Source organism: Haliotis rubra, unplaced genomic scaffold (assembly GCF_003918875.1).
Source record: "Haliotis rubra isolate DU_JTF1 unplaced genomic scaffold, ASM391887v1 Scf455, whole genome shotgun sequence".
NCBI lineage: Eukaryota > Metazoa > Mollusca > Gastropoda > Lepetellida > Haliotidae > Haliotis > Haliotis rubra.
The window spans coordinates 480,388-499,492 of NW_025767141.1; the positions used below are offsets into that span (position 1 = coordinate 480,388).

At 39.8% G+C, this 19,105-nt stretch overlaps 1 protein-coding gene and 1 long non-coding RNA gene across 2 annotated transcripts; one reads left to right on the top strand and one right to left on the bottom strand.

The window, feature by feature from the left end:
- The first annotated feature begins 4,339 nt into the window (after positions 1-4,339).
- LOC124290044 lies at positions 4,340-6,648 on the top strand. The gene is made up of 3 exons (XR_006901818.1): positions 4,340-5,218; positions 5,514-5,650; positions 6,546-6,648. It is a non-coding gene; the product is annotated as an uncharacterized LOC124290044 (long non-coding RNA).
- Positions 6,649-13,841: 7,193 nt separating this feature from the next.
- LOC124290026 (actin, cytoskeletal 4-like) lies at positions 13,842-16,248 on the bottom strand. Its single transcript, XM_046726708.1, has 7 exons — positions 16,145-16,248; positions 15,972-16,077; positions 15,468-15,529; positions 15,244-15,371; positions 14,750-14,920; positions 14,435-14,554; positions 13,842-14,146 (listed from the first exon to the last, which is right to left on the bottom strand). Exons 1-7 carry the CDS (start codon positions 16,246-16,248, stop codon positions 13,941-13,943), a joined length of 897 nt encoding a protein of 298 aa, XP_046582664.1. The 3' UTR covers positions 13,842-13,940.
- Between the last annotated feature and the right edge of the window lie 2,857 nt (positions 16,249-19,105).

Genomic DNA, 19,105 nt, shown 5'->3' on the forward strand with positions numbered 1-19,105 from the left:
AGCTTATGACCGAGCACCATAACTATTTACATAAGCAAAAACTAGGGAAATATACACTGTCCTATAATTCGGGGAATAACCTATCTGCGTCGCTTATATGATCTCCACCAGGCTAGGATCTTGCATGGAGACTTCATACGTTATTAATGAGTACAAGGATCCTAATTTGTTTTTCAACCAAATAATTCCAGTGTAATTTTTATTGCAGATAATATCTATTTTCCCTCGTCTGAAGCATAATCATTTTTTTAAAATTGCAGGCACCCTGCAGTCAGCCATTTTACACAAAATGAACTGCAATCACAATCACAAAATGTGGGATTGGTCATATATTTATAGGGGTGGGTGTGCTGGTTGGACTGTATCACATTTTACTGACAAATAATATTCCTGATAAATTATTAGGGCTGCGCAATATAACCGGTTTACCGGTATTTACCGGTTCAGACATTAAAACGATGCGTATTGCGATACGCTGATCGAAAATCGGTATTTTGACATGCATTCGGAAAACTTCGTAACACTCGGAAATCTTCGGATATTTCCGTTTTTTTCTTTTTCTTTTCCCTGTTTCATTAGTGCCAAATGTTACTTACATTTTTATTTTGTCATGATTAAAAGTTTTTATAAAAGGTTAATCAATCATAGTGATTTTGTTGTGTTTTTGCTATATAATCAAGCGTTAACTCGATTATAAGTAGTTTTTGTTAAAAAATTATCGCAATATATGCTTCCGCATCGCAATATATCACAATATAAAAATTATCTGCGATACCCATCCCTATAAATTATCTGGTCTATTTTTAAAATTATGTTGACATCAAGCGGTGCCTCCGGCTCCGTTTCACTTGATTCTTCTTATTTATCTTTACGGGAATATTGTCAAGCAAGATGGCGTCATGTCACGTGATACCCACTGTGCTCATTAACTGTCGGATGTTTCCGTAATAGGTGAAAGAAATTGGAGTACGTTTTTTGTGCATTTAATTTTTTTTTGTGAAATGTTAGGAACGAAAGGTGACATTTAGGATGTTTTTTCCAAATATCAAAAACAATTACGTTAGTATTCTCCTTCAACTCCATTTCTTTCAAAGAATATGTAATTTCCCACAATCCTCCTCATTTTCATTCTGGCTAAAATTGCAATGTATCCAGCTGGAGTACGTACCATGCATTAAGTGCAGCTACCGTTGTTATGTTCCTAGTATGTCGGAACAATTTCGGTTGCTCTGTAACAGGGATGAATCAAGGGATTGTATATTGTGTACATACATTTATAACTAATCATTTTCAGTTTATTCTTATTTCAGGTGATCCGACAGACGACTTCTCTATACATTATATAGATGTTGCAATTAGTTGTCAGTCCAGCTGCATCTTGTCTTGGCCTTAATTGTTCAGTTCTGTGTCACAGGGCTGCTTTATTTTGTATTTAAGGATATCTGGATCGATCTACTTTTATGTCATTGTCTTTAGTTGTTTTAACAGTAGCCCAGGCTCAGCTTCTCAGTTGATTGGTCTAATTTCAAATATACTTCTCACCGCCATGTTACTACTAATCAGTTGCACAACACTGTCTGTCAAGAGGACTGTTTAGAAGGTTGAATTTTGGTTAATGGTAAGTAATTATACATGTGTAATTGTGTTATACATAGCAAATTAAACTCTAATATAAATAATTTTATAAGATAGACATAAATATGTAAATCAAATGTAAATATACTGAACATCATTGAAAACGCACCACTTACAAAAGTTCAGATTACTAAAAGCACGTGTAAGGAATTGATATTAAGGTGGATAATAACAGATTGACGACTGACAAAAACAACAACACAGAAAGACGCTCATTTATTGAAATGTTCCACAGTCAGAAAGGATCAAACACATGTGGGGTCAAATCGAAAAGTCAATATCGCGTGTAACCGCCATTTCCATTGACACACTGAAGTGCAACGTCTCCTCAATGAGTCAATAAGCGTCCGAATAGAGTTCTTGAGGATGGCATTCCACTTCTGCAGTAGTGCAGCCTCAAGTTCCCGGATATTTCGCATCTGTCTTCCCCGAAAGACTTTGACCAATTTCGTCCCACGAGTGCCCCATGGGGGATACATCTGGCGACTGTGCTGGCCAATGAATACCCTGGATGTGTTGCTGGGCCAGATACTGCATGGGAAGCCTAGCTGTGTGTGCCCGTGCGTTGTCCTGTTGAAAAGTATGGGTATCTTGGTGGTGATTGAAGAATGATACGATGTGATTCTGAAGAATCTGCTCACGGTAGCAAAGATATTAACTCTCCCTTGACAGACATTAGGGTCAGTTCTTTGATTATATCTTATTGCACCCAAGACCATGACACTCTCACCACCCAACGGTCTGTCTGAACCACACACTCATCAGCATAACGTTTACCACGTCTACGCCAAACACGTAATCGGACGTCAGCATTACGTAGGTGAAGAAGTGACTCGTCAGTGACTACCACACCATGCCATTGTTGTAAACTTTACTGAAAATGCCCCTTAGCCCATTGTATACGGTCATTATGGTGTCTGTCAGTCAGAATTAGTCCAACGTAAGGACGTCGAGCATGGAGCCCTGTAGCGTGTAGACAGCGTCGCATGGTGTCAGCGCTGATGACCCCACGTCGACCTTGAACTAGTGCAGCGTCCTGGCAGTCGGCAGTGTTTGATCACGGATATGGTCAAGGTCAATATGGCGATCCTGACGGGAGGTCGTGACACGTTGCCAAGGTCGTTAAAGGTCACTGGTGCTACCTGTCTACTGATGTCGTCTATGAAGCCCAACGATGGTGGAGTGGCCAAGTCCAAGTTGTGGAGCAATATCCCTGCTGCTGGTGCCACCCTGAATCATGCCTAGTGCACGTCCTCTTCCGCGAGATGTTAACCTCGACATCTCTGTCCTCGTTTCACAATCGTTAGTGAAGCAATGAGAATCGGATCTCATGCACTTCATTGATCATTGTCATGCTGAAATCCATCTTGATGAAAATATGGACAATTTTAGACTGGTGCGTTTTCAATGATGTTCAGTAGATTTGCACTGTATGCTATTTTACCTGTATGAATGTGTGTATGGTTGGTTTCCCTATATGTTTAATCAATATGCTGCCTTGTAGTTCTTGTTTACGAATGCTCTGAAATCCTGAAGTGTAGCCTGGGCCTATGGCCTCCACTACAAAGCAAAAAAAATAAATAAATAAAGATTCGTTTACGAATGCTCTGTATGATGTAAGATTGGTCTATTTCTTCAATTCTATATCTTGTTTGTAACTCCATAGTGGTAGTTTCAAGTATGTATATATGTGTATATAATTGTATATATGTGTATATTGGTATAATTGTATTATTTTATGTATTGTCTCTAATCTGTGTGTCATATTAATGTAGGGTTTTTGCACGTGTTGGCTGCTCGGCTGCTGGGTGCTTGCACACACTCCCGTGTCACCCACAGGGTAGGTTTCATTGCTGTTCCTATAGTCTGTTTCATGATATGCGACATGAAATGCCACTTGTAATTAATAGTATATGTGCTATTTTTGCTCATTACCTGCGTGAGATTATATGAGACAGGTACATTGTTTACTTCAGTCTTTATGAAGACATATGTTATTCAGACGTGTACATATGAAGACATGCGTTCATCAGATATTTATACCTTTATATATGAAGGCATGTGTTCATCACCTATGCTTTTAGCGTATACACATACATTGTGTAATTATTGCTGTTACAGAGTGTCTTCTTCTTCTTCATCCACTACGGAATAAAGATATAAACATCACAACCCGGAGCCTGTGGTTAATTACGGAGGGTAACACCACTATATCACAGTTGCACCCCTCCGGATCTGGTTCATATTCTTTTTAAAAATATATTTGTGACCATTTAGTTATCTTACTGTCCTTTGTTGATGGGTTTGGTACAATGTAAATGTATATGGCGTTATATTGTCATGATATCACTCAAAAAGTGTTCATGAAACATTAAATTTCAAATTACATCTTGTTGAATACCCGATGACAACAGTCCATGCAGGTAGCAAAGGTACTGTATATGTCCCCATGGTCCCTAGCATGATGATCTACCTTCAGTTGTTGGCGATCTATAGCCTGTTTATATATCGTATTCTCCAAATAGTGCTATCAGTTTTAACTTTCCACACTAAGTTTTTTTTGTAAATGTGATATTCTAGTTGTTTTACTGTCCTTCGTCGACAGGATTTTATGATATACATATATTCCATTGCAATGTCACTTATGTTCTCGTCACGATATGGCTGAAATATTGCCGATGTGACGTTAAATAATAACTTTCAGCTCATAGATTGTTTAACAGATGAGCGATTGTGCCGTTAGATTGTTGTAACGTGTGCAACTTGTTTATGTTGTAAAGTGCTCGCAAAATTGATGCGAACATTTTAACTGAGTGAGTGTCTTTAATTCCTCCTTGATAGAAGATATAATAAAGGATAATAAAATCGTGGACATGAAGCAGGTTGGAAAATTATTCAGGTGAAGTAAGGAGGTGAAAGGAAGAGTTAATAACTGATGACTCTAAGAAAATGCCCAACGATGATGACAAATGACTTGTTGTCAAGGTCAATTTCATGTCCGCCAAAGAGAGCTAGAGTTTGACTCTCAGGGTCCATTGCGTCCAGCGTCACATATGTCAAGTACGGATTACCACATGTTCCCTCTGCTCGAGAGCACTCGGGTCCCGCTGCAGGACTTTAACAGATGTAGGGCCAGGTTGTCCAGAGTTACAATGAGGACACCTCCTTGCCTTTATGGGTGTGGTAATCAGGCGAAGCAAGCTGTAGTTCAGTTCTGTGTTTTTGGTCGTACTTGCTGAGGACCCTCAGATAGTGGGGAGAGTAGCAGCTGTGTAGCTGCAAGAACACACTCAGTTCAGGGTCGTCGTTAATTGGTTTTCATTACCGTCATCAATGGATGTGAGATAATATTTGTCATAGTTTTCCTTTTTGTTATGATACATTTAGAATAATAAGCTATAATTGATTTGGTCACATGTTCTTATCTAAATAGGTTGTATATTAACGGAACATGTCCTACATAATTCATCAGCTGAACGACAAGTGTAAGCCATCTTCGGCACCGTTCTAGAAGGTACGTTGTTCACTCTCTGTTCCTGATATAAGTCGACACCACCATAACCACGGTACAGAATACTGAAGGGTTCGTAGTAACCATTACTTTTTTAACTCACAATTGATTGCTGGTTAAGCCACACTCTACACAGCCTGGTTTCCGGGGTCTGATATGCTAACGCTTCGACGCTGACAACGGCAATGACTGCCGAATGGCGGCGATCACATCACTCAACAGGAACCAATGGACAGTATAATATCTTTTTTCCCTGCGAATTATCCGACTGTGTTCAAACCCAGGATGGAAATATAACAAAGTTCTCTGGGTAAATTGTTTAGAAATAATCGAAAAATCCAAATAATGGTCAATTGTTTTTTTGCAGAACTATGTCTCAGGTGAATGTCTCCTTCGACTATTTACGACTAAGTATCTGTGATATATCTGGAAAGTCCAGAGGAAGAGTTGTTCATTCCCGTCATGCCGAGCACACCTGTAGAACTGGAGTCACAGTAGGAATAGGTATGTCTTGTCATCTGTAATGTTTCCCTTTCTGTGTTGAAATTGTAAGAATGTGGGTACTCGGCAGGATTGGTAGGTGAGACTCGTTGGTTAGGTCAGTAATATCATTCTTCCATGGATCGATGTTTGTGACCTGTTGCCAGTTCCAGACATATTTATACACCTCCATCATATAGCTGGCATACAGTGTTTGCCCTTAAACCTGAAAATCTGCAAGCCCTAAGAACCCAGAACCATAAAAAGTCATGGGTCCTGATCAAAATATGTAGGCCCTATATTTTAGCTACAATATAATTTCCAGCAAACAAAAAATATAACTAACAAGCTGAGTTTAAGAGTTTAATTTAGAAATTTAAACTAGAAATTACTGAATGCTATTTTCTCAAAAATATTACTTTAAGGTTATTGGGGATGAAAAAGTTGTCGGCCATTAGGACCGGCAAAGCTGTGGGTCCGAATTGTTTTCAGTCGGCTTCTGGTCTAAGAACTGATTTCAAACGTTGCTAGCATAATACGATAAACAGAATAAAATACATTGCCTAGTTAAGTTGTTTATCGCCCTTTATCTCCTTCTTATGTGTGTAGTTATTTTTGTTTAGTTGTTTTCTTTCCTGTTCTTTTGTCTTGTTGTTTGTGTGAGTTGGAGGTGGGCTGTTTGATTTCTGTTGTGTTTAATTTCGACTGAATTTGACATAGTTTGACTTAATGCAATGATGTTGTTAAGTAGCAGTATAACTTATCGTCGAGCCCAGATAACTGATTGTCTTGTCGAGGATGGAATATTGAGGGGCCCATGGTATTCTGTAGCGGTAAACAACAAACAATAACAATCATAACCATGAATGTTTTGAAAAGCTTTATTGAAGTAGAACATCATTGTCTGGAAATATTGCAGGCGTTCCTGTGGCACTGCGAAGGGATTATGGATTTGTAATAATTCCCGACCTCAGCACAATGAAGACTATTTCCTGGGATGGAGGTGAACAGTACAAGGTGGCTGAGGTGATCTGTGATGCGTATTGGTTGAAAGACAAGACACCTCTTACCCTTTTTCCGAGGTATGCTGCTCAAAAACAGCTTCAACGATTGGCAGATAATGGGTATGCAATGTTATCAGGATTTGAGATGGAATACATGTTGTATTATAAAGGCCTACCTGCGTCGGGGAAATATAAAATGTATCACTTGGACCATTTTCAACACAGCGAATTTCTCTTTGCCTTAGATAAAGGCATGCGCGATGCAGATGTTGATGTTGAGAACTTCCATTCAGATTTGGATGCAGGGCTCTACGAAAGCGTTTTAAAGGCATCCAAAGGCATCACTGCTGCTGACCAGGCTTTTACCTTTCGAAGTGGAGCCCTTCAAGTTGCAAGTAAGCATGCAGATTATGAAGTAAGCTTTTACTCAAGACAAGACACGGGTGAAGTCGGAATGCATTATAATCATTCAGTGTTGTCGGTGGAAAGTGGTGAAAATATTTTCAGTGATTCAAGCAAGCCCGATGGTATATCAGATTTGGGAAGATGTTGGCTTGCTGGACTTCTAAAACACTCAAAGGCTCTTTCAGCCTTCTGGTGTCCGACTGTAAATTGTTATGATCGACTCCACCGTCCAAGGAGACCAGGGAATATCAACTGGGCGTGTGAAAATCGTCTTTCATGTTTCCGCGTTAAAGCAGATACTGATAAAATAGGCGTCTACTTCGAGAACCGGATTCCAAGCGGCAGCAGTAATCCATATCTGACTATGGCTGCCACGATAGCAGCAGGTTTAGACGGGGTATTCAATAACTTGGATTGTCCTCCTGAATGCCTAGACACAAATGATCCATCTTCTAACTACCACAGCAGCTAATACTCTACCAACCTCTCTCCCCGAGGCTCTGTCTGCTCTCCAGGCAGATACTGACATGGTGAATATTCTCGGGAAGGAGCTGGTGGAATGGTTTGTTGCAGCTGCAAATAGAGACATTAAAATAAACAGCTGATACATTAATTCCAGCAATTGTATTCAAAGCCACTTATTCTCTATCCTCGAAAAAGGTTTAATAGATAACTCTTTTAGTGGCTGATAATACTGGTTGAGTTAGTAGAATTTGTTAGGGTCTGCTTGGTCCATTCGAAAACGCCCGCAGTGAGCAGAACCTTTCCTAGGTACATCCTATATGTGGTGTGTAACTTATTTTGTATGCTACCATCGGACACCCATATAGCGGTGATTGTTTCCAAATAACCCGATGACATCACTTATAACCACACTGTCGACACGAATATATGCAATTTCACATACACAATGTATTGCTTCCGTGTATAACGACAATATAATAATATAATCCTGATGTTTATGTTCAGTAATGGTTTCATGTCAAGACTCTGTGTATGAACACATTCCAATACCACCATAACGTAGAGTCTTAGCTCATAACATATACTACTGGAATAAAGTAACTGTGCATTATTTAATGTTATGCCATTTTAATGCAAAGAGATGGTAACATGATTTGTGGTGTTTTCATTGATCACTGTTTAACTGGTGACTGGATAATATGTAGATTTGACACTAGACATTGTAACACACCCTTAAAGAGATGTGGTGTAAAAGTTACAAATTCAGTATCGTGTGTATCCACCATTGGCGTTGATACAGGCTTAACAAAGACGACGCATAGTCGACACGATTAAAGAAAGGTTGGGGAATGTTGTTCCATGTCTGAACCAACGCTTGTCTCAATTCAGCTAACGTAAATGGCTGATTCTGGGCTTGGCTCCATTTCCTCCCAAGAGGACGGGTCCGGTAAAAACAGCTGGCCAGGGGAGTACAGGAATAGTCTGCTTTCTTAGGAAATCTGTAACAACACGAGCGACATGTGGACGGTCATTATCTTGCTGATTCTCTGTCCTTGAATGAACGGCTGCACATGTGGCTCGGTGGTCTAATCCCTGTATCACAGACCTGTCAGATTGCCATTGACAAGGACAAATTGTGTCTGAACATGAGTTGTGATTATTCCCCATACCATAACGCGGTCGCCACCAAACTGTCGACGTTGAACAACGCACGCGTCAGCATACCGTTCACCTCGCCGTCTGTACATCCTAGCCCTGCTGTCTGAGCTGTCAAGATGAAACCTCGACTCATCAGTGAACAAAACACCATGCTTGTTCTGCTAGTTGGCAGTAGTCTCCCTTTCTCTTCTTTCCTCTCTGGCATTAGATGTATTAATTGTAAATTAGCATTTATTTGAAACTATGGGAGAGGGAGTTCTAAGTTATGATTAAATGTGCTCAATCGTTTTCAGGAGAATAAAAGCTAAAAAGCCCCCAATTATGTTTTCATTGTGTCATTAACGTCTTCAACACATTTTGCATTCGGTGTTACTTTCGTGATTTTCACACTTCTGCGATTCGTTATAAGTCAGTATTTCTATTGGTTTTCAATATTCCAGTAGCAGGTAAGTCAGCTCTGATTGCTTTAATGTACTGTGTTTGTGTAATCAGACTGACAATGTGTCGTCCACAACGTATAGGGTAAATGATATACTTCATATAATTGAACTATAAGGTGATAAACTTGATATTCATAGTCTGTGATTTGCGGACTTCTGACACTTTGCTTCCGCAGACATAAAATGTTAATCATTGTCCCCGCACAGGGCGCCTTAGACCAAGAACATACGTCCTGGCTCCCGTTTCAGAAACAATAAATACAGTTTTAGAAGCTTTGATCAGAATTGGTCCCGCGCAACTTACGCTCGTCCGAAGGGGACACTTTCGTGTGGTCAGGAGCGGTCACCTGGCTCAAGGCATTTCAAAGCACCCTGTATTTTCAAACATGGTTTCTGGAGTGTTTGGTTTAGGCTGACTGTTGACTGTTTGACTGTAGACTGCACACAAGCATTTTACCCTTTTATAGAAATTACACGGGAAGACGTGGTGAAAGCATCCATACATTTATTCGCCGTATATAAGTCTGCAATACAATCGACAGACTCAACTGACAATAGCGCGCATGCACGCATGCACACATGCACGCACGCACACGCACACACAATCGGTACAGCCCTCTGTAACACGCCAGTCTCTCTTATCCGTTACCCTAATCCAGCTGCCGCACAACATCACCCAATAAACTCAAATCAAATCTATGTACATATTACTAAATACAGAATTCCCGAATCTAAGGATACAAACAAACCTCGAGCGTCGAACGAAACCGGATGTGATATTGTGTGAAATGCAAAGGGAAATAATACCAACGTGGGATAACATACAAACCAGTAGAAAATGTGGCCAGAATATAACTTTACACTGGGCGTCCATAAACTTGGTTTCGTCGAAATATGCCTGAAATATTGTCGATGCCAATATAAATTTTAACTCACCAACTTCTAGATGTTACATCACCATTTATTAATGACCTGGATAGCTGATGGTGAAATCCTTCTTACTTAGGCTGAATATGGTTGAGGAGCATCACGAACATTACTTCAAACTTTACCCTGTAATAGCCTAGTACTTCAGGAGGGACCATGCGATGTGCATGAGGGCTGACAACAGATTTCAATATCCTGTCGATCCGTGCTCTCCGTCCATTATCCTTCTGTATGGTGTGGAGATGAAATTCTTTCACAGGCGTTATCCATTTACGAACTTGAAAGATTCGTTAGCCGCCTGAAAAAAGTCCAATATATCCACTTCTGCAAATGATGCTCCTTAGAAACCCGGAATGTTTATTGTCTTGCAGCCTTTGAAGTAATTTCCAGTGGCTGCAACAATATGTTTGCGCCAAGAATCTGATTCATGACAAGGTCCTACTTTGAATAATACAACCTGCCTTTCCCGCTGCCAATATTATTCTGCCAACATTAAAACATATAGCTCACACTGAGTTTGCATCTCCCCCCTGAAGGTTGATACAACAAGAACCACTGTCGTTGGATCCAGACCCTTATCAAGATTACCCCATGTTTGCTCCAAGATTCTGATTTATGACAACCTGCCTTTCCTGCTGCCTATATTATTCTCCAAAATATAGTCCCCACTCAGTTTGCATCTCCTTCTCCCTGGCAGTTGGTACAACCAGAGGATCCAGACCCATATCAAGATTACCTCATGACAGTACCACCTTTACAGCAGAATCAACACGACGTTGTTTTCTGTTGGTTACCCAGCCATGTTAGGACACAGCGGCTGGTGATGCAGCTGACGTAGCCCTCAACTAATCTGTAACACCACACTTGATATTCTTCGCTGATTATAAACCCACCGTTTTTATGTTAAGATGAATTGTATATTTCTGGTAAACAGATGCACGGATTGAAGATTGTTGACAGCTGTTGAAAGACCAATGTAGACGAGTAGTAGGTCAGATCAATGTAGACAATGCATCGAGGGGTTTTGAAACGTCGATGTCAGCAGACAGACGAACGTACATCCAATGTAGTAATCCGCCCGTACATCTCAACAGCCACCGCTTATATACCTGCCATACAGTTCTGGAAAAATCCAGCCAAATCTATTCCACAACACAATGATCGAATCGCTTCTCGATTTTGATTAACAAAAACACATCCTCATAACAGAAAGAATTAATGAATGAATGAATGAATGAACACTCCTTATTTCCCCTATGATTTGGAGAATATGTGCCATGTCGTTATATTACATTACTTGTCAGTGGCAATGACAATAGATACATATGTATGACAGGGAAACAGGGTTTTCAGAAACGAAGAGAAACATGAAACACTGTATTTACATGGTGTACGACATATTTTCACAAATATCATATTCACCTTAAGTTTCATGGGCTGACATTTTTAACCACGATATTCATGAATGTTGCCCAGCTGCCACGTGTCACATCATGAACCACATCTATAATGGCATCGAGATATGTCAGAACCTTACCTTCATCACTAGCAGTGGCCTCGAGCCTGAGATAGGTGTCAAGGCTAAGACTATCAAATAAAGACTTGCTAAGTACCTTTCTGTGTTCAATGAGGCTTTCACAGTAAAGGAATTGATGCTTAACAATGTCCTCACACTCGTGGTCACATGGCAGATACTGCCCCGATGTTACAGGTAATATGCCGAGCTTTACCTGCGCATATACAGGAGGACATGCAATCACATACCATACACACAGATCCCAGAGACGATGTGGAGCAAGTTGGGTGTGAATATCACTAAACCTATGCATATCTTGATGTTGTTGCAAAGTGTATTTCCACTTCATATTTTCATTTCTTTCAGGTTGTCGTATTGTGTGTGTTTGTGATTGTTTCGGTGCTTGTTTACCCATGACAGGTCTCAGGTGAGATAAAGGCAACTAATTCGCTTAAAAGGATACCCCTCTAAGTAGAATCAATACAGGTAGTTCCCCCGGATATTACCGTACATTTGGCTTGTATGTTCATGTTGTCACAGCTCGTCATCGTCATGGTATTCTGTTTAATGTAACGTGAGATTTGCCTAGTTAACTGCCCATTTATCGGGCTGAGATATAGTTCATACGTACATGACATCAGTCAAATACTTTAAATGTGGGTTATGGAACATCAGTGATCAGTATCAGTATTCATAACATTCATAGTTCTTGCCATTTGACTTGGATATGGCGTTAAAGGTCAGTTAGATCAATATCTGTTTCACATTTCCTCGATATATATACATAGAGGGGAACATCTATGTAGACTTTTGAATGAAACCAGCCGTATAATTGATGCATCCGTTCCGTCATTAATATTAATTAATGATGTTATCGCACCTAATGTTCCATTGCACGCCTCCAGGAAATAAATATAGAGTTCTGTTTTTGTGTACAGAGTGGTATGTTCGGGGCTATGATTATGGGTTCTCTACTTCATGACATATTATATATTTTAATTACGTGGTTTTTTTATCAAATTAGAGTCTGATACACCTAAACGACAGACATTGCATGTATTTTATGGCATCAAGTGTTTTGAATGCGAGCACCAACATGTAACACGCAAATAGACGCATTTTCTTCTTCTTTTACGTGTCGTGCCATTCGAACCTGGGCCTTAAACTGTACGAACATCTGTGGAGTACAGTGTATTTATCATAATAAAATGAAAGTAAAATACGCCTGATAGGTTAGGATATTATTTATGCTTCGTGTATATGGATGCATGCTTTTCGGTTCATATTTCCCTTGGCCTTTCCAATTATTTCCGTGTTGCTTATCAGTGAGAGAGTGTGGGATGTTGTCTATTATACGATGCTTTCAGGTACAACGTTAACTTTGGAATAACCCTGCGTGTTGGCGTCCGGCCGCACAATAATCTGTTTAATATTACAGTACAATGAACATAGATGAACATTTATTTAGGCTACACATAGCGTGTATACATTATAGGTTGATGTATCAAATGTACAGATGAAATTATTTGTGATAATTATGTGAGTTTAAGTTTACGCCGCACTCAGCAATATTCCAGCTATATGGCGACGGTCTGTAAATAATCGAGTTTGGACCAGACAATCCAGTGATCAACAGCATGAGCATCTATCTGCGCAATTGGGTTACGATGACATGTGTCAATCAAGCCAGCGATTTGTGACATGTACACATGGATTGATGTATATGTGATATCCTCTACACATTGCTTAATAAATATAGTATATTCTGACGTGCATAAGAAAGTACACACTTGGTGTTTTGGGACTATTCCGAAAAAAAAAAACATAAATATTTTGCAAGCAATGTTGTAATTGGGTACAATATCTGTGGTGTTTTGGAAACACTTGTACAATGTTTGTGACAAGGCAGAAACAAAACACTTGTTCAGTATAATTGCCGTTTTAAGAAAATATTTTACAAAGAATCAGGTGTGTACTTTCTTTTGAACGTCAGTACATTAAGATAGAATCAGGGTGTATCAACATATACACATAATATGTATATATACACAATGTTCAGTAACATCAGCTTATATTGGGAATGACACACTAAACGTGACACATTAAGGATCTACATTCATATTGCATTGTAGCCTAAACCAGCGGAACATACAATCATCTATTATATTGGTATCACAGTCCAGTCATTGAGGTTGCAGTTGCAGATATTTAGGAACGCATCATTTCCATTCTTCAAGACGTTTACAACTATGATGGTCAAACCCACAAATTCATTCGTTTCATCCCAGCACATCTCAGCACTTTTGGAGCGTCTTAAAGACCTGTTCCGCCCTGGTCCCCACCAGTCAAAGATTTATAGCAGGCTTCGTCAATGCCAACTGCCTGTCACAACATGACACTCAGAAACACTTCTTGTGAACAATGCTTGGTCCACATTCATCATACTCCTGCTTGGAGATCCACATTTGTTGAAAGGTTGAAAGCGAGGCCAAGATGGAGGCGCCGATCCACACCGAGTACTTCCGTTCAGGTGGAGATATAACCTTGACCTTGATTGAAGATGGCACGATGGAGCTCAGTTCCTTCACCATTCGGTCTGCCAGACCTGTAAAGACGCAAAAGGGCGTTATTTACTTGCCATACAGTACAAAATGGGACATACATAAATCGACTGCAAACTACAGTCATGCACTTTTACATTTGCCCATACAGAACAGCTGAAAGAGGAGTCAGTAAGAAGCGTTTAATTCGTCATTGGGGTTATGCTACATTGTGTTTCAATGAGCCCAGACTCAATATGCAATCAATCAAAATGGAGTGAGTAAGTATGTGTATATGCCAATGCCGTATACGGCCACTGATAATGTGACTGATACCGGGAACGTAAGCTCACCTGGATACATTGTTGATCCCCCTGACAGAACCACGTTGCTGTACAGATCCTTCCTGATGTCAATGTCACAGTTTACCACCGAGCTGTTGACCATCTCGTGGATGCCTGTACTCTCCATACCTGGAGGGAGAACACATGTATGAGCGAAGGAGTTGTGATTATATACTACAGATTGTTATATGTATCAAGGACCAGCATCAAGTATACATGTTTATTAATGAACAATATCGGTCATCGTCTGTGCTGATGACGATAAATGTTTAAAAAACACAAGTTCCGTTAGAACTGGATTATTTACCATCCTGTAACACTTACCCATGAAGCTTGGCTGGAACAGACACTCTGGAGCTCGGAACCTCTCATTGCCGATAGTTATCACAGACCCGTCCGGCAGCTCGTATCCTTTTTCAATGGTGCTGGACTGTGCAGCTGACACCATCTCTGACTCGAAGTCCATGGCAACATAGCAGAGCTTCTCCTTGATGTCTCTCCATCTCAGCTGCAAACACAACATTTCAAGTTGTCACAAACACGATACACGAAAAAATGACTGTAATCATATAATATTTATTGACAACTAACAATATAGAATATCTGTGATGATAAGGGATCTTATGACCTTACTTATAAATCAATATATGCCCCAAATAAATCTCTTATCAAGGCTGACCAAGCATTTTTAGGTGTTATGCGGCCTTCATAGGTATGCTAAAAAGGCGGCCAAAGACTGTTGGTGAGGTCAAGAAAATCTGTGACAAATATACGTTTAAATGGTTAAGAGGTGATGGCAGACACGTGTGGACCATTACAAGATATGAATGACCACTCACATGATGTAGTAAAGTTGTATCCTCTCTCGTGCAGAATCCGGCTGAGGTAGGAGGTCAGGTGGCGGCCAGCCAGGTCCATTCTCCGGACAGCATGGGGCAGGGCGTACCCTGAGATTAACACAAATCAAGTTATACAATAAGTGTCGTGTCACTGACAGAAATACATGTCGAGTACGACGCCAGTGGTTCTCCCCGAAGCGTATAACGACAGCACCGCCTGGATACCCACATAGAAGGCTGGAGTGTTGAATGTTTCATACATGATCTGTAATAAGGAAACAATAATATCAGTGACACGATTGAGATATGTTAAATGTCAATTGTTACATAAAAAGGTGCGATTATTGCATCCTTAAGAAAACAGGTTACGTCATGAAAACAGCCTCATTGTCTTACCGACAACCATTTTCACAATCCCCAATTGTAATTGAATTTTCAAGCTGCATCAAGGAGAAATGTGATTTATCTGGACCTGACAAACTAGTGGGTGACATCATGAACACCACTTCATGCAGCCGATGTGCGGTAACTGCTGTTTTGTAAGGACGTGAACATCATGAATAGTGTCTATTAATCTTAGAGTATTTGACTTAGAAGTTAGAAGTATACCCTGAAATCTCAATAAAGTGAACCTGCGGTTGATGACATTATATGTTTAACAGTGAGACCTCCCCATAGTCTGGTCATTGTAACAACGTGCCCCCTACCTGCACCATCTTCTCTCTGTTAGACTTGGGGTTGAGTGGTGCCTCTGTCAGAAGTACTGGGTGCTCCTCGGGTGAGAAAATCGCCGCCGAGTGATAAAAGCTTTTGCTACAAATATTCCTAGTCCATTAATCCTAATTGCAGTGTATAAGAAATAACGTTACATGTCACCTACCTGTAGTAACTTGACTGTTTCCAGTTCTCAATGTCTTTGATTCCTCCACTATTAACTGCTGGGTATTTATGCCCGGGTACTGACCTATTTCCTGGAATTCTCATATCGATTATTCATATTTCTCTCCTTGTATGGAAGGAAATCCCCGATAAATATAGAAGTCGCCCAACTTCCAAGAAAACAGGTGAACCCTGAGCTAAAAATAGATATGATTTGTCCCAGGTAGCAGGGCGTCGCATATCGCCTACAGTGTGTAGACAGTGAGAAACTATATATGTAGGTAAACATCACCCTGACCTATATTGTCACAACAACAACAACGTTAGTCACACAAACCGATGATAGATCTTGTACAGGGTTTACATGTAGACATGGAATATTCAGAAAATCGTCTGTATATTATCAATTCTTTGTTATAATTTGTCAATATTTCCATGAATCAATAAATGAGCATCACCTCGTATAAACTGGAATTCATTTAGACATCATTATAAATATTTTGTTAGTGATATGAATGGGAAATACATTAGATTCACTTCGATATTGGCAAAAATAACTTGAGGAACACTTCATTTAAATGTAAAATCTGTTTGCATGTTTCTTATAAATTGATATTGTTGTAAATGATTATGTTGCATCACATAACTGGTATAAAACAACGCCCGTTTTCTTTGTTCGTATTTGGAAACATGTATCCCAGACACGATATATATGTTCAAATATAATATTGTATGAAGGGACAATTGATTGGATGTGTAAGTGATCGTTTAATCGCATTCCTAGTGGAGTGCCCTGATTGATAGAACTTTAAAAATCAGATTTTGTAGAGTGGATGCATTAATAGTAAAGTTCAATATAATGCTCTGCGCTGACTGTAATGGTGGAAGGCTGTGACACAAACCCCTATAAATAGCAACTGACACAGCGTGGTTGTGGTTGGTTGGTTGGTTTTATTGTTTTAGGGCTACGTGGACCAGTAAGAGGCCTATTTGCGCCCACACGTGGTTGTGAAACGATGTCAGGGTTACTTCCCTTGGTACTTGGCAATCGATAAATGCAGCTACTCCCTCAAATGTGATTTTGTTTTCGATAAAGTAAGGCATTTCCAAGTATCGCCTTTCTATGTCGATAAAGTACGTTATTGATTACACAGGTAGTTTTTGTTTTAAAATAAATAGTTTCAGAAACATTAAGAAGCTGCAAGGTTTTGAAAATACAACTTTGAGTATAACGGTAAATAAAGTCTACTTTAGTTGATATACGACCCCTCATATTGTTGTTGACTGTATAAGGAGCGTGACTGCCACAGCTTGATATGGAAGTAAGCAAGCTGTATGTCGGTAATCAATACAGCTTCGCAAAACTACCATGTATGGACGAAAACAGTATGCTACGTAAAATCCATGTGATATTCGTGTTATTATTGTTATCGTGTTCCAAACATATCACAGATTGGGATAAGTGGTCTTGTTAGTGTTCTGTTTAGCAGGTTAGCACGAAAAGCAGATCAATTAAAACGGTAATATTGCGCGCGCGTGTGGGTAAATTGTCTCTGATATTCTCAAACAAATCATGTGTATTCCATAACGAGATTAAGTCTTCTCCCGTAAATTAAATCGAAAACAATTAATTTATTTTGTAAACACACATACCATGCATGGGTAAACATCTGTAGCCAAGGAACAAAATAATCCGATATTTCTTTGCATGGCAAATACGTAAAGTTTAAGCCTAGGGTTAGCCTAGTGGTTAAAGCGTTCGCTCGTCACGCTGAAGACCCGGGTTCGATTCCCCACATGGGTACAATGTGTGAAGCCCATTTCTGGTGTCCCCCGCCGTGATATTGCTGGAATATTGCTAAAAGCGGCGTAAAACCATACTCACTCACTCATGACAAGGGGGCGGTGGGATAGCCGAGTGATTAAAGCGTTCGCTCGTCACGCCGAGTACCCGGATTCGATACTCGAATACAAAGCACGCGAAGAAACCTGGAAAAGAATATAGGGACACGTTTGCTTTCATGTGTCCCCTTATTTGTTTCCATGAGTATATCATCTGTAAAAGTGTATAGGCTCTGTTTAGTCCGACTTGGCCAGGCTGTCAAAAGCAACTTAAACCTCGCAGATGTATCCTTGATTTTATTGAAATCCCCAGAATATATATAAACATACAATTTTATAGCATCTCAAAACGTAAAATCTGAAGACAAACATGACGCTTAATGTGAGTCCCTCTTTCCTATATTTTATCTACATAGTCTCCGTATCACGAGTGTTGGGTTCGACGTGGCCCGGGCTGTCAAAAACAAATTAAACATCACAGATGTATCTTGAATTGAATTGTGTTCATGTAAAGATAACTGGTCCGTTAAAGTGAAACCTTTTACTTCTTCACTCACAACATAGCCTAAGAAAAAAAAAATGTAGACGGAAACAAACAGCAACGTTGATTCGCATCCCTTTATAGGTTTACCCACTTAAACCCTTTTCGAAAAACGCGAATGTATTGTGTAGGCTTAAAGTTCGGTAACCGAGGATGGTGACACAAATATATGCGATGATTATTTGAAATGATTATGACAATGTCATTAGAAACAAAAGAAAGACTAACACTTTAGTTGCTATCTGACATGGTTTTTATTCTTTTAAAGATCTATGAACATTTGATAATCCTATGTAATGCCTTTAAAACAACATAAGCATTATTGATGTCTTCGAGCCGGATGCCGTTATACAAAACAACCTTAGCGTTACGACAGTCGTAAGGCTATGTTAAGGTATAGGAGTTACGGTCACCTTAGCGTTAAGAGGTTTTTTCGTCCAGTAGTTGTGGATGTGTTGTGCCGTGTATTGGTGTAGAAGAGCTCTGGTGTAGTGGTGGTGGTGTCCCATATGGTGGTTGTGGTGGTGTCTCAGGTAGTAGTGGTGGTGTTGTCGCATGTTGTGGTGTGAAAGACGCTAG

Bases quoted from the DNA above. Each gene is read 5' to 3' on its own strand.
- LOC124290026 (XM_046726708.1), bottom strand. From the start codon at position 16,248: ATGAGAATTCCAGGAAATAGGTCAGTACCCGGGCATAAATACCCAGCA. The intron at 16,078-16,144 runs GTAGGTGACATG...GAATATTTGTAG, and splicing joins AAACAGTCAAGTTACTACAG to CAAAAGCTTTTATCACTCGG. The intron at 15,530-15,971 runs GTAGGGGGCACG...TCCTTATTACAG, and splicing joins ACAGAGAGAAGATGGTGCAG to ATCATGTATGAAACATTCAA.